Genomic DNA, 24891 nt, shown 5'->3' with positions numbered 1-24891 from the left:
TTCTTGCCCAGTAGAAAGTTCCTGTAGAGACACTGTAAATGAGGGCTGGAATCACAGAGCAGACGAGGAAAAAGCATGTGCCCTAACACACAGCTGTATCTTGTATCCCCAAATTTATTCAATGTCACATTTTTAGCCCTACCTCCAGCTTCTGAAGGCAAAGAGATCAGTCTCATCCATCAACATGACGTATCAATATTTAAAGTTATCCAAAATAATCTTCCAATATATAAAACAAACTTTACATGTAGTCCCTGCACTTTGTAAAAAAGTAGCTTTTTTGTACAAAGTATTTGGCATCAGCAGATTATAGACAAATCAGTTGGGAGCAGGAGGTCTAGCAGTGGTCTTCACCTTGTCGTCTTCAGGAGTGTGATGAAACCATGGGCGTTTGCTTGTTTTTACAGAACCCAGGGCAGCTGAACAGTAAGAGTTTAAGTCTTTGTTTCACATGAATTCACTGCATATTTCGTAAGATGTTCCTGAAGTTTTCCAATTCTTTAATACTTGTTGAAATCCTACGTGCAGGGGAAGCAAAAGGAAAACGTTAGAGCCACACCTGTATCACACCTTATTTAAGATTCCAAAGAAATAGACTGCTATCAAGTAAAGCTCAGAGAGAGCGAAAACTTGGAAAGTCAGATAAATTAGTTAAGAGCTCAGTTGTGACCAGAAACAAGTTTTGCAGACTCTTTTGAAAGCGAACACACACAAGCTTCTGTTACTGAGAAACACAGTGCATGAAGATGTTACAGGGAGCTTAGCAGCGATCAGACATGCCCATTAAATAGAGGACAAGAAACAGACCATAGTATTAGCAGCTGTCCAGGCAGGTTGCTGAGACACCTTGCATATCAGCTGGTTTCTTTTGAATGGTTTTTTTGAGTCAGCCGCCTCATTTTCTTGCTAAATGCATTTTGCCCCTGGAGCATCAGCATCTATGGAGATGCCAGATCAGATTCCCAGGATAAGGCCTATGACTTCCTCTTCCTTAAAGGACCTCACAGTCTGCCCTTCCCAGCCCGGTTAGCTGCTTCTTTTAAGAAAGTTTTGAATAACCAATATCACTTTTGAATGGACAAGGATAGAGGTCTGTTTTAAAAAGCTCTTCTAATCCACCTAGGGGAGGTGGAGAAGCTGGAGCCAGAGCTCTAATTGCTGACAAAAAAGCTGCCCGGCCCCAGCTGTATGCTCCAGCCTTTTCACACAGAGGAAGACTTCCAGGTAAGGTTTCAGCTGGGCAATGGGCAGGTGAGGGAGAAAGAGGCTCTTTGCCTCTCTCAGCCCTCAACTTCCTCTGAAAACAGACTTTCAGAGGGGCTGTAAGGACTGCACGCTGTTTCCAAAGGCTGTGTCAACACGGCCTAAGTGAAGGCAGACCAGAGGAGCCTGGAATGCTTTCTGAAGGGAACACAGCAGCTGTGCTCAGGAGGGAGCTAGGAGGAGAAAAGAAATAAAAATTAGAAAAGGCCAGGGTAAGGGTATTTTTGGGATTTCTAAATTTGACTGATGTACATAAAGGTCTCCACTGGGGGCCCACACTGCAGAAGACAGAATTCAATAGGTTTGAAATGAGACATAAGCAGGACCACTGAACTTCATTATTGGCAGTAACCTCATTTGAGGAGTCATTCGCAAGAAACTCCCGTTTTGTCAACACCACTAAGTGGTAATGCATAACCAAAATGTCTTGCAATGCTCTCTCTCCTAAAGGCCTTGTTGCCCTCTGTTTCTGCCAAGACTCCCCATTCAACTCCCCAGACGGGCTAGACTGATAGATTCCTGTTAAATACAACTATGACAAATGAGGATCTGAAACTAAACTGGTGAAAATTAGAAGCCTGAAGGGGAGATTTAAACTGAGCATAGAATGAGTAAGAACAGCAACCTCTGTTTGAGGACAACGTGCTCTCAGGACATATGAGCACTTGCTTAAGTCCTCATAGAAATGAGGATTACAAAGAAGTTGTTTCCAGCTTTTCCAACTATTGCACTCTGCATTAAAAGCACCTGACATTTGGGAGCTTCTTCATGAGCAAGTATGACCAGAGCAGGAGTTAACGCCAATGCTGCTGGTCAGAATTGAGCTGTTCAAGCCTAAATGGGGTGCAAGACAACAGCATACATAAAGCTGGAGAGAATCAAGAAGTCTCAAACTAACCTTCCAAAAGCATTAAATAAAGCAACAATTTCTTGTCTTCTCAGCTGGAATCCATAGGAAGGGCCACTTTCAGGTATCTTCTCTATCAGGTTTTCAGAAAACAGGATCTTCAATGCTGTACCCAAGCCCTGAGTCTGTGTATGACAAACAAGGCCATTTAATAAAGGGCAGACATCCAGAGTCTGACTCACAGATTTAACTTTACTTCCCTGCATCTTCTTTGCAAGGATTCCTGTTGACATCATCTTAACAACGCAAGACTTGGGTTTCACTTAACACACACACTTCAGAGAAGGAAGCAAAACCAAGCCAGGACACTTTATTTATCTGGCATTCATTTTGGTAGCAGAACTACCAAGTGTAGGCAGGAATCCTCTGCTGGGACCACATGCAAATTCACTGCAGATCTCGCCAAACCTGCAGTTGCATGGGACCCTCTGCCTTGCTAGTCAGAGGCTCTGAACCCGCTCCGCGCTCTAGACTCAGGGAGCGGCTGCAGTGTCTTAGCCCAGTTCTCAGCTGTAAAGGCTATGTGCAGCTCCAGTCATTACCTTCTGCTGAATGGACCTCAGTAAAGCCTAAAGATGCTCTGATCTGTAGGTGGGAGCGCATTAGTATCTAGGAGCTGCATCTGCACACCAGAATCCCATCAGATGAGATGTTTCCAGACCTGTACCAAATTGCTGACGAAACTTACCTGCAACTTCCCCCAGAGGCGACATTTGAAGCAGCCAACACAGTCCATTATCTTAGAAATATTCTTAAAATGTAGCCTAAATTCCTCCTAGGGGAAAAGACATTTAAAGTTGATCATGGTTTAACACTAATTAGGACTTCTTCCATGCATTAATTTAAACAAATCCAGTAGTGCATTACTGTTAGACCTCAGGCTAAATTCAGTCAGACTGAGTTAGTGTTATGCTTCCCAAAATGGGGTCCTCAGCAGCAATTCACCGCTCTCCTTAGGGTGCGCCCTAAGATCTCTAGCTCCTCACCAACATCCAAACCATTCAGAAAGCAAAATGAGTAAGAAATATCCGATCTGGTACCTTGAGCATACCGAGGTCCCTGTCATATCTAGTATTATTCCAGACACAAGCTTGAATATTCTTTCAGCAAGGGCCCCAAAGGGAAGGGGTGGACAGTTACCTTTAGTTTAGCAGCTTCTTTTTTATTCCCTGCAAAAAATGAGTTTTCATCAAAATGCAGAGGGAAAGACCTGAAATGGAATTAAAAAAAAATTAAAAAGAGTTTTATCTTTCTACAGATCGTATGGCTTAAGTCCAGGTCCACAGAAGTATCTGGTTAGGCATGCAGATGAAATCAATAGGTCTTAGACGCCTAACATCTCCAAATGTTTAGGTGTAAGCTCCGTTTCTTAAATCTCTTAGGGGCTCTCCATTTTAGCTTGTATCTCACCTTAGAGAGATTTTCAGCTATCGCTCTATGGTTTCTAAGCAATTGTAATCTGTTTTCTAACAGACACAGGCACTGAAGGCATGGGAAAGCGACAAGATAAATTCAAACGTGCTTTAGGAGATAGCTATTTGAATCTGGTTTGCTGTCCTGCATTCTCTTACTCCCAACTCTGTCCAATAGCCCAAATCCCTGTTACCAAAGCATTTAGAATTTTTTCTAGACAAAAATATGAAGCCAGGACTGGCATTCCATGGGTCAGTCAAACTGGTAGCCAGTTTCAAGGCTGACACATAGGTGGTTATTAAATCAAATTTGCTAAATCAAAAAGGCAGCCTAAGCCATTCAACTGTGGGCTTAATTACCCTGTTTTGCAATGTGAATTCAGATACCAATGTACTACCAACAGCACTATCCTACTGCACAAATCATGTTATCCCACTACAAGAAAGAACCCAGAACCTGCCCTCCTAGGTGCTTTAAGTGAAAGGTTAAGCGTGCTCAGAGCCGCCAAGGTTGAAAGAGCCATTCTCCCCAGGTACCGAATGTATTTACTTGGCCAGATGGAGAATTTCCAGCAACAGGTCTTTGATTTCTGCATCGTGAATTTTATTTCCTGTGTACAGCTGGAAACCCGGGCGCTCAAAGAACGGCAATGCTTTGGATAGGGCCCGCAGCTCTATCAGGTAGAGGAAATACAGGTTCTTGAGTCTCCTGGGACCTTCCCCTCTGGTAAGGACTTCATCGAATCTCTGCTGGAACTCTGTAACATTGGGGCCCCATTTCTTCTCTGACCAGGTATCTGAGATAGCAAAAAACCAAAACAGAACACCACACACACACACACACAGAGAAATAAGGTAAATGGTTATAGTTCTAGCTGATCTCATCCCACTGTCCCAAACTAGATGATGAAACATAACTCTATCCAAGGAGGTCCAAGACTTACAATAGTCACAGCGATTTTATTCTCCCAAAATTGCTCAAGTGCCGAGAGGCATGTCTTTTTAGCTAAACTAAAATCCCAAGAGATGCAGAACTCCCACAGACATTAAGTCAGTCAAAAATATCACTCATGTTTACAAGCAAAAGCCAAAAATAGACACTACCCATTTTAAACAGAATTAAGTTAGTTCAAGAGTTTTCCATCAGTTGAACTGACTGTTTCCGAGAGCAGTTTTGTCTGCAAGTGACAAGGGCAACGTGGATGTACCGGACAGGCTGAGAAGGTCCCAGAGCCCTTCGTTTCCGTCATTCCTGCCCTCAAAAGCTAACCACTGACTTGCTGCAGAAGTCATAAGAGGTCTCACTGCTTTGGTCCGAATGTCTGCAAAGGCAGACAGCCCAGACCTCCTGATTACATTGCAGCAGGAGCCAGCGTGCAAATCAGAGGCTGGGGAACTCCCTAATGAACATGAGGGCCTCAAGAAAGTTCCTTCTAGGGAGGCAGTGCAGCAGAAAAAGAAAGCAGCCAAGAATCAGAGGAGATAGGCCTGTATTTTCTGCTATCAAGCTCACAGAAGATTTAGGCAAGGGAGACTGTTTACAGTCTAAACCAGGAGGGCGTATGCTGTACACTGTGAGGTAGAGATCCAAGCTAGCCACAAGGCCAGTGCAGTGAAGTGCTGACACACTCGAGCAGGGCACAGTCCTAACACAGATACACTGCTTGCACCCCCTACACGGCACTGCTCAGCGTCACTCTGACAGCAGCTCCGCCAGGGACTGCCTGGGCATCTCTGCTCACGTGCCACACGCTCACCCTAAGAGGGGGGTGACCACTGTCTTGCAGCTGGGGGAATGTATGCAGGATGGGATGAAGAGCTGTCAGAGCTGAGCCTTCCTACTTCACTGGGACATGTGAAAACCTCTCTAAAAAAGCTCTACCAGCCCCTCTCCACTGAATACGCAGGGAGCAGGGTGACAAGGATCGTAACTTAGGGAGCACAGCGAAATACCTGAAGTTGGGCCCATATTCATCCCTCTTCTGTGATTCTCAGAGTTGTTTACAGATAACTAAACAACCTAAGAGAAATCTCAGGGTTCCCTCAGACAAAGGCTCTGCCAGAGAAGCTCTGGCAAACCCTGCTGCAGTGGTTTACCATGCCAAGATCTTGGTCCTGTCCTCACTGGGACCTGCCACCCCGAGAGCAGAGCAGAGCGCACACGTGGCCAGGCTTCAGTGCAGGCCAGCATCTTTGCTCAGACTGCTGCTGGGTCAGTAATAAACGGTGGGGCAGCTGAAGTGGAGAACAGCTGTGCCACCATCCCAGGAGATGGGCAGAAACTCAACAGCCCACTGACCCAGGAATCAAGAGGTTTCAAGAAGCCTGCCCCAGACAGAAGAGGCTTTCACAGCATGGTTCTGTTGCTCATTTGTCTAATTATGTACAGTATGTAGTGGAAGTAAGTTATAATACAGTCATATCAACCTGATGAATTAAAATGAAAAATACAAGAAGCTTTAGAAGATCTTAACTTCTAAATTGCCAATAGATGACCAGCCTAGCAGGGAAGGACTCTTTCCTGTCTTTCAGTTTCAGGAGCTAAGCAATCTACAGGGATATCATGGCATCTATGATGGGAATGTCTGCCCAGATCCGAGCTGAACAGAGAAGAACACCTTCTCAGAGCAGAGATTTTTTTCTCTAGCCTTTCACCAACAGAAAGTATCCCATTCTGCATAAGTAAAATAAGTGTCTTTGCTTGTCTATCTGTAGCCAAGCTGATGTCCTAATCCTCTTTTTTGCAGAGTCCCAAGTCATCTCTTACCTTTGATGTTTCTCTTGTTATTTTATCTCCTCTAGGTCTAACATAGTGTAACTTACATCAAGGTGAGGCCTTTGGGTCCGTAGAGACTTAAATCTAATTGGATAAGTAATTTAGATTTAACTAAGTAAATTCCTACAGTTATCTTAAATTTAAAAGTCGCCTGTATTTGATTTTTGCAAGTTTTAACAGAATAAAGCTGGTAGGCCTTGTCCACAGGTACCACTTAGAACTACAACAATACTTCGTGTAGCGAATTGTGGACAAAGGCACGCAAAGGAAATAGAAGTGGCATACAGAAACCGCTCAAGGATCTTGGAAAATCCCAGCCAAGCATCTCACAGTTTAGGAGAGATTACTGCTAAACTGTCAGAGACAGGCTAGAAAGAGGCAGCCTGATAGGCACATGGAAAACGATGTGCTCCAAAGTAAGCTTGGAGGAAGACCAAAAGGAACGCAAGCTGGAGGTCTAGGTAAGGAGCACAGCCCAGCCCTTTTCAGATCTAAAGTCATGTGGTAACTGCATTCCTGATTGCATTATACAACCAGTGGCTACCTGTGTGCCGAGGAAGGGAAGAGAAGAACAATAGAAGTAAGCCCAAACCCTGCTGGAATGAGCTTCAGCTGGTGTTTAGCTGAGCCACAGAAGTTAAACTCCAGTGTCAACTTACAGCTGACACCAGAGAGTCACCACAGAAAGTGGCACTTACCTTGTAAAAGGTACCTGGCACTCAAATGAATGTTGATGCTTGCATGGAGACCAGAAATAAGCCTGTAGAAAGCTCGTTTCTCTATGCAAACACCTGAAAAAAAACAGACATTTCAAGATATTGAAAGTGTACGTTGAGTTTTCCTCTCCTGCCTGTCAGACAGAAATCTAATCTCACTTAAGTGTGACAAATAATTCCCACCCGCACCCTGGCTATTTTGCATTCATCCTTAGAGGAGCAACCAAGTTTAGAAAAAGAATTACCTTTCAGCCAGTTGTAAAACGTATGCCCTGGAAACAAAAGGAAAACGAGCACATGAGTGAAAGAGCTTGTGCTAGCAGGAGGGCTCTAACATATTGTGTCATGTTTTAGGCTACCTCCCTGGCCACACCTTTCAGAGGAGGGCAGGAACAGGGAACTAATGTGACAAACCAGTGCATTCCCCGCTGCAGCACAGGAGGGCTGTTCCCACAGCCAAGCCTGATGCCCTAAAGCTCTCTCTGATGTCAGACCCTAGAGGAACTCTGTCCGCTCCAGTTTGCCAAATGAGGGAGAGGAGCATTAGAAGAGCATGAAAATAGTTTTCCTCCCCACTCCTGCGGCTGACACTTCTGAGACTCACTTTGCTAGCAGTTAGAGATAGCACATGGTGTTTCCCACCCATCTCAGCAAGAGCTGTGGGGCAAAAGCACTGCAGAATGCCATGGCCTAGGGGGAGGCTAGGACCACAGTTTGTTTTCCTTTTCTGGCCAGGGTGGGGAAAGCGATATTTTTATTATTAAGAAAAAGAAATAGAAGAGTTCAACCAAGTATGTACAATCACACAAGCCAGTGCTTTGTGCTAACACCCTGCTACACGGTAGAAAATAATCTGGAGACGACAGAATGATTTGGAAATAATTTGGAGACAGGAAGGCACGTCACACACACAGACCCAGTGCTGCAGAGGGCAAAAAGCTCCAGGGCACTGCCCTTCCCAGACTTGAGCCCTGAAGGGCCAAAGGAAATTAGGCACCCAACTCCTACCAGATGCCAGAGGCTATTGGGACTGCAGTTCTTTGGAAAGCTCCCTATGTAATGGCCAGTTCTCCCTCAAAGATGCTTTTCTGCTACACCAGAATTAGCACTAACATATACCGAGAAACACAATGGTAAGTCTTATTCCTGAAGACTGGACACTTCAGTGATTTGATCTTCAAACGGGACTTGTGCTCCAAAAAAAACCTGCAGATTCCTTTTTGTAACATCCACACAAGGGTGGGCTGGCCTCAGGAACACGGAGCTCAGAGGGATCTCTCCACAGGGCCCTGAATGCAGCAGAATTTCAAGACCACTTCTGACTTTGCCTGCACAATGATTTTGCTAGCCAGGTGCACTACTCTAATGCTACAGCTCATGACAGAACACAATAAAGAATCTGCATTTGTTTCTGTTATCAGAAAAAACAGTACTACTCACCTCCGTCATCTCCTGAAGAGAAAAGCATGGGAGGGAGGGGAGAGGGAGAAAAGAGGAGATAAAAATTACACGTGACCAAAAATAAACTCTGAAGCACAACCATTCAGATTTCTCTTGATCTGCTCTGACAAGAGAACAAGCACCTCCAGAGTTTAGAATTATTCTAAATACACAAAATAGCATCTCAAACTGCAGGCGGTAAAGATACCAGGTGAGCAATGCTCCTGAATAACCTGACCAGCACAGAATGGATCAATATTTGCAAAGGAAGTAAAAGTTGAAGCAGAGACCGTAGAACAGAGAATGCAACTGTCTACCTCTCTGCCACAGATCTCCTGTATGACCTCCGGCAGGTTACTCAAAGACTCCATCCCTACTTCCTGCAGTATATATAGTCACTAGCAGCAACTCTGACAGGCATTAGGTCAGATCATCTATTTTTGTCCTCCTGCTTCCTCATCTGAAGGACAGCAGTCCTTCCCTGTCCTCTCAGGGAACCTACATTATTTCTTTTATCTTGCACCAAACAGAAGTCATCAAGGGAAGCACTAATATTTTAATTGCCATTGTATACTCCCTTCACCAGAGCTGCTCCTGGAGCACTGCTCCTTTGCACAAGGGTCAGTCAAAGAATGGGGCAAAACACCTACACAACCTAGGAAAAATTCAGGGATAACCACAGAAGGCACTGCTGGATTGGTCTTCAGAGAGTTGCTTTTGAACAAGCTTCTCCTGGGCTTAAACAACACGGCATGACACACCAGAGGGTTCAGGTCAAACAAAGGAGGAGCAAGGCAGCATGCTCTAGATGTCCGGGCAGGAAGGGGCATCAGGAGATGTGGGGGCTCTTAGCAGCCTTGGGCAATAAACCCTTTATGCTTTCAAATCCCTTCCCTACTTGCATTTACTCTGTTTGGTCTTAGCTACTAGCACAGAGTTTCTCTTACTAGCTGGTTTCCAAAGAGGATCCTGAGCAGGGTCTTACTTCAGACCTTCATGGATGCTTTTGACATTGTGAGCACAGAAATCCGGTGCCCAGGAAGGGCTCAAGGTTCAGTCCTGCTCCTAGTCCCACCAAAGCTCCCATCTCTTCTACAAGTAGCAAATCAGACTCCCTTTCCACACGATGAATGCCAGAAAGACATCCTTCCAGGTGCCCTTTATATTATCCATAAAATTCCAGACTCGATCGAGAGCCAAGACATTTCTCATTAAGTAGAAGCAGCTCAGATAACATTTACTGTTCCTGGAGCTCAAATCAGCATACTACCAAACCATTTAGCAGGATGAATAAATGACTCACCTCTACCAGATGCCAGAGGTCTTTTTACAGTCTGAGGCCTAAGGAAGAAAAGTGATTTAAGTAATGTAAGTGATTGTCTCATTGCTGTGCAGAAACCTACCTCCCAGCAGTCACACAGCCTAAGGAGATCGAAGAACTCCTGTGCTTTAACTTTGCTCAGTCAGGAAAAGGGTAGAGAGAAATGTAGCTTTCTCTTAGAAGAAAAAGCTACAGAATTTTCTCTGTAACCAGGAAAACTCACATGTCTATACAAGTGCAAGCAGACATTATGCCACAGACTTGATGCTAGAAGAAGCACTGTTGCGAATGGGGAGGATCACGGAAGAGATCACAGCAAGCAAGACTACAGTTACAGATCAGTTGCCCACCAGTACCGTACAGCGACACCAGGACAACCCTAAAGCAGAGTCTGAACTCTGCTTAGAGACCGGGGAGAAGAGTTCAACTCAGCTGAGCCACCAGCGTGCACTGGCCAGGGAGGACAGGACTACGTGACCGGGATCACGTTACACAACGGATGTACACCTCCTGGCAGGCTGCTGCCTCGCCACGCTGCGGGGCTTGAATCGGAAGCCTGCACCACGACAAGACTGTGATACAAGGAACAGCAAGGAGGGCTCGCCCCCCAGCCATAGGGCAGCCACGCAGCTTGTTCCCTGCTCCGACAGCCCACACGGAACAAGCACTGCTGCAAGGAGCAGAGGATGGGGGTGATGGAGTGATTAAAACACATGCAGTCCCTCTGCAAAAATCAGCACCTGCAGGTGCTTGATGGCTCGTGGAACCTGTCTCCCTAAGCACCTACTTGAAACAATTTTCTTCATAAATACTATTCCAGATCTTCCAGGCATCTGGTCCTTTGTAGCCAGTATAGCGTTCAGGATTCAGCAGTAAGTCCACATACTCTGCATCAGGAGAAAGGATGTCTGTAAAACAGAGTGCTGGTCAGTGACAAAAGCTTCTGATGGAAAAATGACGCCTTCCAGTGCCAATCCAGCCACCCCTTCACATACTAAACAGTCTTCTAAAGAGACCAGTCCCTCTCCTAAAAGGCACATACACAGTATTTCCTGCACACCAACCCGTTACAGCAGGGCACAGCTCTCTGCCCTTCAGTGCTATCAGAGGGCAAGGCCACTGATGGCACAGCTAACACCGAGCATGCTCCATCTAAGTTGCTAACTTGCTAAACACCACAAGACCTTGACCAGCAAAGAAGCTTTGTCAGGAACATTTACCTCACATTATTTTCAAAACACTGAGAGAGAGAGAGTAGCAATGCCACATATGCTGCAGGCTTGCCAGTTACACCTTGGCCTGGAAGTTCTGCAGGGAATTTAAAGCGCTTAAATCACATTACAAAATTTGTCACATCAAATAGGTCCCTATACCATCGGCTTCGCAGAAGCTGTCTGAAGAGTCATCGTGCCGCGTCCACCGAAGGACAGCCTCCTGGGTTTCCTCACTGCAAAGGGGAGAGACAGACTATTGGAAAGGACATTTGATATCAGGTTTCCTTCAAGAAAAGGAAGGATTGTGGAAAAAGACGACAAACCTCAGAGACCCATCAACAGCTCCAAGTCTCTCAGCTTCTTCACACTCTTCAGCAAGGTTATTGGCTTCTTCTGAATACTGAGTTGAAAAGTCAGGGGGTGGGGTAGGGAGGAAGGATTAAAAAGCATTTTTACCACTGTTAGAATTCTGCCTTTAACACACTAAATAGCCTAAGCATCAGAAACACTTATGATTCATCCCATCCTGCATTTCCACAGGATGTCTGCAGATATTCAGAAGCTTATGCAATTGTGGCAGTTGTTGCTGGGACTTGCAACAGCCTCCAACACTGCCAGAGGAGCATTTTGTGCCTAAATAGGACGTTTGCTCTTGGAAAAAGTCTCCCAAACTATCCTACATTAGCAGAGGGGAAGAACCAACTTCAGGACACTCACTTCAAGGCTCTATTGTATGCTAAACACTTGAAGAGGGTACAATTTTAGCCATGAAATACATCCTGACCATTACTTCCCACCTTCTTATTCGGGTGCGAAGTAATGTTTTTTGTTTTGTTTTTAATGTTGTTTGTTTTGTTTTTTAAACAGCTGGATTTGACACAAAACTAGTCCTGTAACCAGTGTCATTTTGTGCATGTAGACACGCTCACCTTAAAACGTCCAGATCTGATTCCATCAGGGACTTCATTCTGAAAGACAAAATTGAGTACATGCTACCTGTGAGGCTGATGGGGCTTTTTAGTCTAATCTCTGGAAAAAAAAAAAAAAAGAGAAGTTTACCACAGTTCCTAAAAGTTAGAAGGTATTCAACCACTCAGCTGAAACTTATGACACATTTGATTTCTGGCTCCTCCAGAGACTAACGTTAAGCAACATTCTCAGTGTTTGTTTATTGTGATTTTTCGCAAGACTCCTCTTCTGAACAGGTCAGCAGCCTTTCACGGGTGCTATGTCAGGTTATGTTTTGCGTACTCAAGCATAAGGCTAGTGAAGCCAATATAAATTTTGGAGGAGCTGGAAACTCCTCCCTCCCATCAGCTGATATCTGGCATCCTGTCTCCAGGTGATGCAGACCTTCCTGGCACAAGCCCAGATGCCTCTTTTCAGATATTGCAGCTCCCAGCCTTGATACAAGTCATTCAAAAGCTTTTTTTCCATTTCAGGCTTCCCAGCCCCATACAGCGCAAGACAATCAGGCTCCAAGTTCTTTTCAGCTTCCACTTCTTCCATCAATAGGAAGGCAATAAAACTGGTTCTGCACTGCAGGAGTGCTAGGAGGCAAAATTCATTCACGATGGTAGTATTTGCAATCGGAGGGGAGGAACCCACAATGAGCAAAGGTTATTTTTATTGCTTTCAGAATTAAATGGATCCCAAGCAAAATAATTAAAACCAGCAGTGGCACAGTCAGTAAGTGGACTCCAGCAGCAATGCACATTTAAATTAAGAACATATTCCAGCTAATATTAATGTAACTGCAACATTACACCTTCACATAAGTCATCATCACTATCCAAAACATCCTTTTTAATGAAAAAAATAAGTATTTAACAAAACTTGGGATCCTTTTAATCAAAAACAAAACTAAAAGCCATCATCCTGTTTTAGTTCATGGTAGGTATCTCCTGGAGACTAGCGAAACAAAAGAATTGCTTGAGGGGTAGGGTAATTTGGCAGAGAGGGAGAAGGAGTACAAATGAATTCAACACAAATATCAGAATTTGTACAACAAATGATGGTTTTTCATCCACCTGTGCCAGCTTGTTTCAAGATGTCATAACAGCTTAGATGTTTTTTTGAAACAAGCTAACAGCTACACTATGTCCGACTATCAAGTTGGGGGGGGGGGGGGTAAACATCTGCTTCCAAGGCATCATACTTTAAATCATGTGTGAAAATAAACTACAGTGACATTGAAAAATACAAGGAAAGTAGGAAAATACAGTAGTACTATGGATGGAAGAGGGTTCCTGATCCTAATATCTGTTAGCATGGCATACTCCTGTGCACCACAAACACAGAATCACAGACTGGTTTAGGTTGGAAGGGACCTCTGGAGATCAGCTAGTCCAACCCCCCAGCTCAAGCAGGGTCCTCTAGAGCATGTTGACCAGGATCACGTCCAGACGGGTTTTGAATATCTCCAGGGAAGGAGACTCCACTACCTCTCTGGGCAACCTGTTCCAGTGCTCTGTCACCTTCACAGTCAAGAAGTTTTTTCTCAGGTTCAGACGGAACCTCCTGTGGTTCAGTTTGTGCCCATTGCCTCTTGTCCTGTCGCTGGGCACACAAACTAAAGACCCAAGCTTGAGAGTGCAAGATAGTTGGTTGCTGGTAACCAACTAGGGAAAACCAGGCTGCGTGGCATTCTCGGTAGGTCTATCAAACCGGCAACCAACTTCTAATTCACTCACTTTCTCTCTCCCTTTTTTCAGGCAGATTTCTCCAGCCAAGATGTTTCCGTTTAGTTCAGTGCATGCAAAATTTCTAGTATTTTGTCCAGGATGCAAACACAAGAGCGTCTGCTTTTGTACTGGAGAACAGACGAGTCTGAAAGAGCCATTTAACGTTATGGAGACTGCTGGAAAATCTGCAAGGGCTGGTCTGCATTCATCAGCCAAAAAAGCAAATCACAGTGTTGCTCACAGGCTAGCAGAGTGAGTATCCAGGCAATTCACACAAGAGGTACTTCTTGTAAGAATAGTGGATTTGCCTGAAAAATCATTTCACTGATGTTCCTAATAAAAGAGGGACCAGAACAAGTTTTTGGCAGTTCGCGGAGGGTCAGCTACTAAAAGCTCAGTCTCTCTTTAAACCTGAAGAACTTGGCATTTCAGCTGTTCTCATGGATCTCAGTACTACTGCATCTAAGAAAGCTCCATCAGAGCCACAGTTTTGCTAAAGCTACAATAGCCAGGAGACTAAGTAATTTGGCCATTTCTCCCTCTTGGTCCACAAAAGCTGAATACATGAAAGAGGTAAGCAAATAGATTTTGTACTTACAGATGGGCAAGGCTTTACGGCACAATCTCTTATTCCACAGTGACTGCTGTCATTCCAAAAAGGACAAGGTTTCTTTAGGTTTACCTTCAAGGAACATATTATGCTATTACACATTTTGTCATACAGTCAAACCAACTGCCAGCCACAGTCTACCAGACACACCCTTAGTGTTTTGGTACACCACTTAACAAAACTCATAATAAAAGCCTGAGGAAGACAGCGAAAGATAAAGGGGAAGAGGAGAGTGACATTTAAACAAAACTGATTTCAGTCATTCACACTCATTCTCTTATACCAGACATATGCCCTGCGGTCCGGCCAGGACTCTTTGTGGTGACACAGAAGACAAGGCACATTGGCTACTGAATCCTCATCCTATCTTGAGGCTCTTGTTGGGCAGTGACAAACTTCTTTGGTCAGTCACGTGCTACAACATTTTGTACCCTTTAGAAGCCAACAGTAATGGTGGGGCAGTCTTTGACCTCAGAATATCACTCACTTCGTCCTCTGTGAAAGCAAAGTTTGGTTAAGTTTGCTACCTGCTGTCTCAGTTTTCTCATTTTGGAGGTCTTATAATTGCACCCTGCCTCCCATCTGGAGGAACAAGAAGAGGATAGCATATGTGATGTGCTGTAATCTTTTTGCCATCCTCCCATGGCCAGAGCGCAGGTCTTCTGCTGTCAAATATCTTTTTTCTGGACTTGGTGTGCAAGCCTTCTGGGCCTGATGGGAACAACAAATCCCTTGGCGCTTATTGGTGTGATTGCTGTCACTCATGTCCTTGGTTATCACTACAGGCTGTTCTTTCAATCCTTGCTCTTTTGTTTCTCCTGGTGCTTTCACACACAGACATTTCCATTCATATTTCTTTCAGACCAATCTTAATATTTTTGTTACACATCTCAACATTGCAAAGGGAGAGGACATTAACTTCTGTAACAAGTCTTATCTATGATAAGATTTAGCCTAGCGCTAAGGACTCTAGGCCTGCGGAACAGCCTTTGGCTGGATCTCTGTACAGGGTGAACATCGCAAAAAAAAAAAGGCAAAGCAAACAGGTCCCATTCCCCACAACATCCTGAGCTACCTCAAGTCCGAGAAGTAATGACTGAAGGTGCTGGGGCACAACTGTGAACATCTCAGCTCAGCACAGCTCTTTGTAAAGTGTATTGAACATACCTTAGTCTTGCTTTTCTGTGAGTTGGTATCAAGTATCACTCTTCTAGAGCAACTAACATTTAACAAGGCTTTATAGGTTTGGAGGGGCAGCAGGGAGGTGCAGTTTTACCCCAGTGATTTTGTATGGATCTCTTCTACTTTGTAGTGCCGTGAAGTTGGGAACTTTTAAAACTGTTCTTACAGAAGCGTGAACACCTGTTTTGACCGCAGACACGATCAGGTAAGAGTCCCTGAACAGTGTCTGCGTTCAGCAAGCAAAATACTGCTCCAAAACCCCACTGCACCCAAACCCCACGTATAGGCATATATGAGCAATCTCACTGAATGGGAGCAGAGTCCATCTAACAACAACAGTATGGCAGTAACAGTGATTAATTCATCTGCTTGTTCTTAAGTGTCTTCCCATTAACATGAAAAGCCTGGCTTATTTATCAGACATTCTCATTACGCAATATTGATCCTAGTCATCAACATTTGAGCCATAAGTCAGCAAAACAAAGCATTTCACTGGCCTACTGCTTGAGTTCCCAAGAGCAAAGAAAAAAAAGAAAATATCTTTAAAATTATCTAGTCTATTTTATAAGCATCTGACATCACAATAAGATTCTCTTGATAGCAGAAAAGTCAGACTTACTGACCGTACTCTGAAAAATTAGGATTAAAATGGGGTATCTGATTTTAAGACCAGCAATAACTTTTAGAGAGATTAAAAAAAGTGACACACAAAACACACACAGTTCTGTTTTGAAAAAAGTTACCTTGTAGTATCTAAAATAGTCATTTTCCAGAAGTTCATTCAGTCTAGGAAAAAGCTTGTTGTTGTTGAAGGCATCAATGGTTTCTACATCACAGGTGCAGTCATCTAAATAACCAGTGACCTGTTGGATAAGAAAGTTCACATGAGAAGTTAGCTAGTACCTTTTAACATCGCAAACAATAAAATATTTCAGTTCAGAATCTTCTTTCCTTTTACCAGAGGGACAACCAGTTAAGTTTAACTGGAATTAAACATTAAATTCTCTGCCAATCCAGCACAATTGAGTTTGTTTTGATGCATATAGGTAAGATCTGTCCTGTACTTGTTGCCTTATAGACTGGGGAGAAGCAGTTTTATTCTGGATTATTTTTCCTCTAACATACACTGATATTTTAAGAGTTTATTTATGTCAGAATAGCAGGCATCTCATGAACACTTCCATCTTTTTAAAGATTAGAGATGACTGACACATTCAAATAGACTGTTACATACATACAAAACAACAAACAAGAAACCCACAGCCCTTTGCCATGCCCACACATCAGATACAAATTTCTGTGAGCTGTGTAATTGTATCAGGACCAAGTCCAGCAAGGTGCAGGATCCATTATAACAGAAATGAGCCATACACACTCCCTGCTCAGGTTCTTATTCGACACGAGCCTCTTCAGTACATCACTCCTGGCAGCATGGCGTAGAGGTGAGAGCTAGCACTTGCTTAAGGGACCAATAAAGCAATAATAATGCCGCCAAAGATTACAGAACTCAAAGAAACTCCTTGCTTTTAAAAAAAAAAAAAAAAAAAATCAGAAAAACGGCTACGGTGCAGTTGGTTTAATCAGAACCACAGCAGCTGCAATAGTCTCTTCCTGGCCTCAGAGAGTCACTTGGCAAGAAAACATTGTTCTAAATCTGATTTAGAAAGCCAATATTTCTTGCATCAGCCTGAGCAACTCAGCAAGCTGCGTATAAGTCCTGGAGAGGAGGGGAGGGGGAAAAAAAAAAAAAACCCAAAGTCAGCTATGGCTTTCCCACACGTAGACTACTGGCTGGGAGAGGAAGTTGCACAACACCAAAGTAATTTTAGTTTTGCTTCCCCCCGCCCCCAAGTACTTGGGGAAATCATCCCAGCCAGGAAGCAAGTGTACTACTCATTCACTCGCAGCTCCCCAGGATTTTTCCTGGATGTTGATGATGCAATACAATGTGTGGCACTTTGCCCTTCTCCAGCCTCAAGTAAATTGAGGGGTTAAAGACCAAGGCAATTGTTTTAAATGGACATTGTTGATTTATAAAGCAAACTGCAGTAAATGTCCCATTCTTTATGATAAGAAATCTTCTCGCCACTTCTGTCCTAGAAAGCCTACAAAACCCTGGTAGGAGACAAACAAAAAACAACACACATCACACTACATTGTTCTAGGGAACCATGGCTAATCTCTGCTGTCTTTCCATGCAGAAGAAAAGAAGCTGGAAGCAGTGACAAGTGGAAGAAGCCTGAAAACATCAGCCCGGGCAGTTCCGGTGAGCGTAACTGAACACACTGCCAAACGGTGGCATAAAAATTTCCAAACGGAGGCCAGAAACAAAAAGGCAGATTGGGGGATGCACAGGATCCAAGAAGGTGCCAGGCTGTTTAAGTGGCTCCTTCTTTTCTTACTTCGAAAGCACTCAGCCTCTCTAAGGGTTGTCTAAAGGTCGTCTCAGCAGTCAGACCTAGGAAAGGGAATAAAATCTTGCAAGCATCAAGAATAAACCTCCCCAATTCCAAACCATAGGTGCTACTCCAACCTTAAAAATAATAATTAAAAATAATAATTAAAAAATAATAAATAGAAAGAGAGAAAAGAAAAGGAAGCATTTGTGAGAAACATGAACGACATGGCTTGATGCATTTCTGGACAGCCCTCAGATAACCCACTAAGAGCTACACGTCACCTGAAACACACCCGTGGTAATAGCTACTGGGGTTACAAAACTCCCTGCCCTTCTTCCGAGCAGGAAGGCAGAAAAGAAGCAGTTGGCCTCCCAGTACACAGTCACACAAGAAGGAAAAAAGGTAGCCTGGATAAAACATCCAGCACCTTGAAGAAAAGTTCAGCTTTCTTCCACCCTAGACAGAATGGGAAGGAATCCAGTCACAGAATCACAGACTGGTTGAGGTTGGAAGGGACCTCTGGAGATCAGCTAGTCCAACCCCCCTGCTCAAGCAGGGTCCTCTAGAGCATGTTGACCAGGATCACGTCCAGACGGGTTTTGAATATCTCCAGGGAAGGAGACTCCACCACCTCTCTGGGCAACCTGCTCCAGGGCTCTGGCACCCTCACAGGAAAGAAGTTTTTCCTCGGGTTCAGACAGAACTTCCTGTGGTTCAGTTTGTGCCCGTTGCCTCTTGTCCTGTCGCTGGGCACCTGTGAGAAGAGTCTGGCCTCATCCTCTTGCCACCCTCCCTTCAGATACTTGTGCACATTGATCAGATCCCCCCTGAGCCTTCTCTTCCCCAGGCTCAACAGGCCCAGCTCCCTCAGCCTTTCCTCCTAGGAGAGATGCTCCAGTCCCTTCCTCATCTTTGTCGCCCTCCGCTGGACTCGCTCCAGTCTCGCCATGTCTCTTGTCCTGGGGAGCCCAGAACTGGACCCAGGACTCCAGGTGAGGCCTCCCCAGGGCTGAGGAGAGGGGCAGGATCACCTCCCTCCACCTGCTGGCAACGCTCTGCCTAATGCACCCCAGGATCCCATTGGCCTTCTTGGCCACAAGGGCACACTGCTGGCTCGTGGTCACCTTGTTGTCCACCAGCACTCCCAGGTCCTTCTTGGCAGAGCTGCTCTCCAGCAGGTCAGCCCCCAGCCTGTCCTGGTGCATGGGATTATTCCTGCCCAGGTGCAGGACCTTGCACTTGCCTTTGTTGAACTTCAGGAGGTTCCTCTCTGCCCAGCTCTCCAGCCTGACCAGGTCCCTCTGAATGGCAGCACAGCCCTCCGGGGTATCAGCCACTCCTCCCGGTTTAGTATCATCAGCAAACTTGCTGAGAGTGCCCTCTGTGCCAGTCTCTAGACCTGGACTGCTCCATACTGCAACTTAGTGCTTTGTAAACTGGTCTTTTTTCAAAAGGGCTCTGGATACAATTCTGTGCTCAGCCTCCCTGATCTAAGGGGAGAGGGAGGGAGGGGAAATCTATTGCAGCAGGCCATGTTGCCCTCCTCCACTTGAAAAAGAAACAATAATTTGTGTTAAACCACCATGATTTGGAAGCTCACTTCCATTTCTTTTATTCACTTCAAAGCCCACCATCTCATCCTCACACGCTGTACTTTGTCATGTTTTGCAAGGTAAGGAAAATAAAGATTAATTGCTATGCTATTAAGCTTTCCACTAGCCTGAATCAGCCCTTTAAAAGAAAGGAGCAGCTTGCTAATCCAGTTATCCAATCCAAAGCTGTTTCAAAATTTTAAAAACACACTTATTTTTAAAATTTATTTATTTCCTAGAGACTCAGCATCCTTTGAGGAAGGCAGCTTATGGATTGGATCATGTTTCAGCTGGCCTAAAAGGGACCTACAATGGGATCTGTAGATAATCTTCAGCTGTTCCGCATATCCATGTTAGACAAACGTGTCACTCTAAGGGAATCACATCCCTGTAAGAGATAACATCCAAGCATCCAACAAGCTCTCAACTGAAACAGAGCGCAAGTACTATTTGCAACAGGCCTGCCTTCACTAGGTCTGGCAACCAATTCAAGCCTGAACCAATCTATCATAATGTCATTCCAAAAATAATTTAGGGTCAAGGGCTTCAAATGCTCTCACAGTATTCGGAAGCAGATGGGAGTCATCCTTGGAGAACTCCAAAAATCCACTGCTCAGTTTAGAAGAGCACTGGTGGGAAGATCAGCTACGATGCCACCAGAAACATGTCTGTGGGAGCAGCATAGGCAAAGGGGAAGCGCTGGGCAGGACTAATAGACCTAAGCTCTGCTAACAGACCTAAGCTCTGCTCAAGTCAGCAGCCAAGCTCCTTCCTGCTCAAAAGGGTTCAAGTCAGCCTGTGCAGAAGTAGGTCAACTCTCTAGGCTATGCATGGCCAAAAAGGTTTCACCGGTCTCCTCACCTTTCTGTTCTCTAAGCCACCAGGCTGGTGGGCAAGAGTCTAAAAGACAACAGAGCCAGGCCTGGTAAAGCTTGAAAGCCTGTGTATGCCCAGCCTATCAAAGATCACATGTAAAAGGAGTGCAAAAACCAGCATCAAGAGCCAAGTCTCCTTGGCAACTGAGACCAAAGCCCCATTGAGACTACCAGCAAGCAACGCTGACCCACTTTAAGACACAGGGAAGGAGGCAATATCAGACCACTTGGCAGTACGTATTCATCAATCCAGTGCTCCCACTGGGTGGTGCGACCGCCTGCCCCCCCAGCACCTGTTTCTTTCAGCCCTGCATGCAGCCACAGACTCACTTGTCTTGTGCTGTAACTCCTGCTGTCAGAGCAGCTGAACCTCAGCACGTGTCAAATATGTGCCCCAAAACGCGTAGTGCCTTAAAAAAAAAGAGAAAAACTGTCCCCCAATATTTATCTGCATCTTCAGTCTTCAATAACTAAAATAGCTATTGAAGATGAAACATGAATCAATTCTGTCCCAAGCCTGCAACGTATGCTTGGTGGCACCCGTGAATCATTGAGCTGAGCAGCAGTAATGGCTTTTGCTCCACCCAGAAGGGGTGTGAGAGCCTGGCATGAGACAAACGGGCAGGGCTGGGTTTGCCCAGAGGAAAGAGATGCAAAGGAACGGAGAAAGACGCACACAAGTGGCCCCGACTGCTGAGTAAGCAGAGAGGAAGGTATTTGACTGTCCCTCCACAACAACACGTCTTAACCCCTTAACACTAATACATGCACAAAAGACAGATCACCACCACACACGGACACTACATAATCCCCAAGCTTCCTCTTCCTCCTCCTCAGTCTCCTGTCAGTCTATTTTCCTCTGCACTACTGCCAGTGCTGTTCTTGCTCTTCTGTCCCTCACCTCTTTCTGCTTCCCTCCGTGTCATGCAAACGCTCCCTGGGCAGTTGATTTGGGGCTTTCTTCTCTTGCCGTGGGCTCCTTCCCTCACCCGTACACCACCACCTAGCACACAGCTGGGCTGGAAAAAAGGCAAACTCCTTTCTGCAGCTCCCGCTTGCAGCTGGAATAGGATACAGGGAAGGGGAGCACTACAGTGGGTGAAAAGAGGAGTTTATTTTAGTCTGTGCCCACTTCCCTGGCAGCTGCCTGCTCCTCCAAACAAACCACATTAGTGCCAGGCTAACAGCAAGCCAGTGGCTTTCCCTACTGCCCTGGCAACTCTCCCGAAACCACCCTCAGCTTCCCTCAGTGACTTGCAGCTCTTCCCGCTTGTGGCACTCAGTCCAGTCAGGTGTCTCTCATACCTGCCAGCACATCAAGAGGAGCAGGATGGCAGCCAGGAGTCGTGTCCAGTGTCTGCTCTGGAGGTAGTACCTGCTGGCCCGGATGCTTCTCTCCTCCCCAGTCTTTTGCTCAGAGGACCAAGGTGGGGGCTTTTGGAGCTCACATGGGGAACCTCAGGATGAGGTTAGACCATGGAGGGTGAAGCACTGTCGGATGGCACTGCCAAGCATCTGTTTGCAAAGAAGGATCTGCAGCTGCTCAGCACTTGGAAGTTGCCTTCCAAGCCACCCGACGGATGTAGGGAATGGTGCTAGATACAAATTCCTGCCTTGAAGGCTCTTGGTGGGTAAACACCAATTTAACAAGAATGCAAGAGTGGCTTGAAAGCCTGTTCAGGGAAGAACAAGGTAACTCTCAGCGGCCAGCCTCATCTTCAATGACAGAGTACTGACCACAGAAACAACCCCTGAAGGAAAAACAACCTTTTGCCAGATCAGAAATCTGGCTTCTCAGCTCGTGATTGAAATCCCAGTCTGCCAAACACCTGCAGCATAACCTTAATGCAGCTACATGAGTCTGTAAACAATGAATGAGTAATAATTACTAGGAATTCATACAGAAAATGGATTCATAGTGGACTAAAGCATTAATGCATAAGCAAACAGGAATAATATCTGGGTGGCACACAAGCTGCTTGTACAGTTCAAAGGAACTCTGATACTGAAATGATATTCAGTGCTAATGAGAGATTGGAAAGCAGAAGCAGTATGTGAAACTGCAGGTTTTTCAGTAACAGATGGCCGCTTTTAATAGAAGTTTCAGGACTGGATAGCAACAGTCTCTAAGTAAAGGAAGGGCTAACGTAATAGTCAAAGAAAAGCAGGTGAAGCACTGCTCTTAGTAGTAGGAAACCCCACGATAGACAAGAGTGCAAGACTGATTCAAGAAGTATCATCAACAGAGTTGATTCAGCATCTAAAACACTGCTGGAGCAAGTTCTCTCAAAAGCAGTCCTTGCCTTGCCTCGGCATCAGCTGAGGAACAAGTCACAGTTCTTACCTTTACCCTATGTCAAGGTTTCTTAATCTGACAGCCCACAAGACAGCAAAAGATGGTTCCCAGGAAGAAACCCCCCCACTATACCCAGGCCTTCTCAAGTATGTAAGCAAAGCATAGCGAAACACAACATTGAAGACTTAGCCTACGCTTTACTTGATGGTAAATAAAAACCACCAAGGCAAAGCTGCACAAGTTGATCAGCAGGTTATTTTTCTATTTTTTTCAAAAAGATAGGGTGGCCCTCAGGTGTGTTTTTAAAAGGTTAAGTGGTTACTAAGGCTGAGAAGTTCTGTGCTACATAACATGATTTCATAAAGGTAATAAACTCCGGGGAAAAAAAAAAATCTTGAAACAAAACATGACACCCAAGCATATGCTAATCTGTAAACAAGTGTGTTGCAACAAACCAGCAATGCATAAAATACAATGCCAGTGCTTCTTACCCAAGAGGAAAACGTCTGCAAGCTGTTCATATGACAGAATACCATTTCATTTAGTGTTTAGGGCTGCTTATCTCACATCGCACTTCTGACTTAGTCTCCTGAGTACCAGAGTTTATCTGTACTGTTCACAGGAAACACACAAGCAAAAATTCTGTAGAGATAAAGAATTGCAGAGCATACTTTTTGATTCTTTATGACCACATCTACCATTTTCAAATCAATTTAAAGTGCCAAGAACCATCCAGAAGGGAAAGACAAAGCCAAGCGCACACCTACATTTCTTCTCTTTTTCCGCTCTTGACTCCTGATGCGCACGTACGCACCGGAACCGTAACACCGCAAGACTACGCTTTACAATAGCGTCCTTTCTTAAAAGGACAACAAAAATAAAGTGCTAAACACACCGTGCCATCTTCATTCCTTGATCGCGCACGCCTGCTCGTGCGAAGTCAAGCCAAGAGGAACCCGCGCAGCAACCATTCCCTGCGCCCAGCTCCTTGACCCCCATCTCCTGGTTGGGGACACCTGGTTCCAAACCAGCTGCCCAAACACCCATCTCCGCCGGCGGACGCGGCTAGCAGGGAGCCGAGGAGCAGGGCGGGGGGGGCTGCCCACCCCTCCCGCCGCCCGGTGCCGTCCCACCTGGCAGAAGCAGCGGCGCTCGGCCGCCCCGCGGGGCAGCGCGGGGGGCGACTGCAACAGCAGGAGCAGCAGGAAGGCGGCGAAACCCGGCGCCCGCAGCCCTCGACCCGCCGCCATCTCGCCGCGCACGGCAACCCGCCCTCCGCCGCCGCCGCCGCCGGCAGAAGAAGCGGCGGCTCGGCCCGCCCCTGGCCGGGGGCGCGGCCGCCGGCGGCTACGCGCCGCGCCGCACGCAGCCCGGCCGGCGAGGAGGGGCGCGGGGAGCCGCGCAGCCCTCCACCGCCGGGACGAGAGGCGAGGGCAGCGCCGGTCGGCGCAGGACGTGGCTCACGTGTACCGGCCTCAGGTGGCCCCGTCCTGACTCAGCGCCCGCAAACGGGATCGGCTCCGTGAAAGGCGGGCCGGTAGCCCCGATCCGTACAGGTTTGCCGGGCAGCGGGAGTCAGGCGCCCTCTCGGGCTGCAGGTCTGGAGCTCGGTGCCTGCTTTCGGATCCGCGCTCCCCTTCAGGCGCGCACAGGGGGCCTGTTTTGCTTGGCCGAGATGACGATCCGTTGCCACGTATCTCAGAGCGTGTGGCTGGCTCTTCATCCTGCGCTCAGACTACAGGAACCACTTCAGGGGCTCAGTTCCTGCGGTTTAGGTCTTGCAACTGTCCCCTTGCCTGCTCCGCGAGACAGAAGATCGGGCACGGGCATGTAAGACCCCGTGCTCTAAACAGCCGCCTTCAAGGGCTCTCCCTGGCCAAGTTCTGCCTCCTATCATCACCGCACAAAGCAGAGCCCTCTCTATTTATGTGTATTTCCCCACCCCCAGAGGAAAGATTTAAGCCAGACTTGGTCCTTTTGTTTCAGTGGCCACAGTCTGTTTTCTGTAGGGCATCAAGCAAGGGGTGGTGGACCTGCTCCAGGGTTAGGGGAGATACTGCTAATGGTGCATCCCTTCCTCCCAGTCCTTCGCTGCCTGAATGGACTCTGGAGCAATCCTGAAAGAACTGCGGGAAGATGAGGGTATTTAACGTGGAGACAGAGGGAGAAGGAGCCCCGCAGCTCTGGCCGACGGCAGTTTCCTT

At 46.0% G+C, this 24891-nt stretch overlaps 1 protein-coding gene across 4 annotated transcripts; it reads right to left on the bottom strand.

Annotated features, from left to right (window-relative positions):
* Window positions 1-96: 96 nt before the first annotated feature.
* On the bottom strand, window positions 97-24004 carry ERO1A (endoplasmic reticulum oxidoreductase 1 alpha). 4 transcript variants are annotated; one of them, XM_068947538.1, is made up of 16 exons: window positions 23821-23989; window positions 16269-16388; window positions 14332-14415; window positions 11979-12017; window positions 11373-11449; window positions 11209-11282; window positions 10623-10743; window positions 9818-9855; window positions 8515-8526; window positions 7320-7346; window positions 7057-7149; window positions 4133-4379; window positions 3311-3380; window positions 2859-2945; window positions 2162-2295; window positions 97-518 (listed from the first exon to the last, which is right to left on the bottom strand). In XM_068947538.1, exons 1-16 carry the CDS (start codon window positions 23935-23937, stop codon window positions 458-460), a joined length of 1401 nt encoding a protein of 466 aa, XP_068803639.1. In that variant the 5' UTR covers window positions 23938-23989; the 3' UTR covers window positions 97-457. The 4 variants fall into 4 exon arrangements, with proteins under 4 accessions (XP_068803639.1, XP_009675186.2, XP_009675191.2 ...); XM_009676891.2 differs by lacking the exon at window positions 23821-23989 and adding an exon at window positions 23179-23757; XM_009676896.2 differs by lacking the exon at window positions 23821-23989 and adding an exon at window positions 21697-23159.
* Window positions 24005-24891: the final 887 nt, after the last annotated feature.

Source organism: Struthio camelus, chromosome 5 (assembly GCF_040807025.1).
Source record: "Struthio camelus isolate bStrCam1 chromosome 5, bStrCam1.hap1, whole genome shotgun sequence".
Taxonomy (NCBI): Eukaryota; Metazoa; Chordata; class Aves; order Struthioniformes; family Struthionidae; genus Struthio; species Struthio camelus.
The sequence above is the reverse complement of the archived record's forward strand: the minus strand, read 5'-3'. Positions and strand labels throughout refer to the sequence as shown.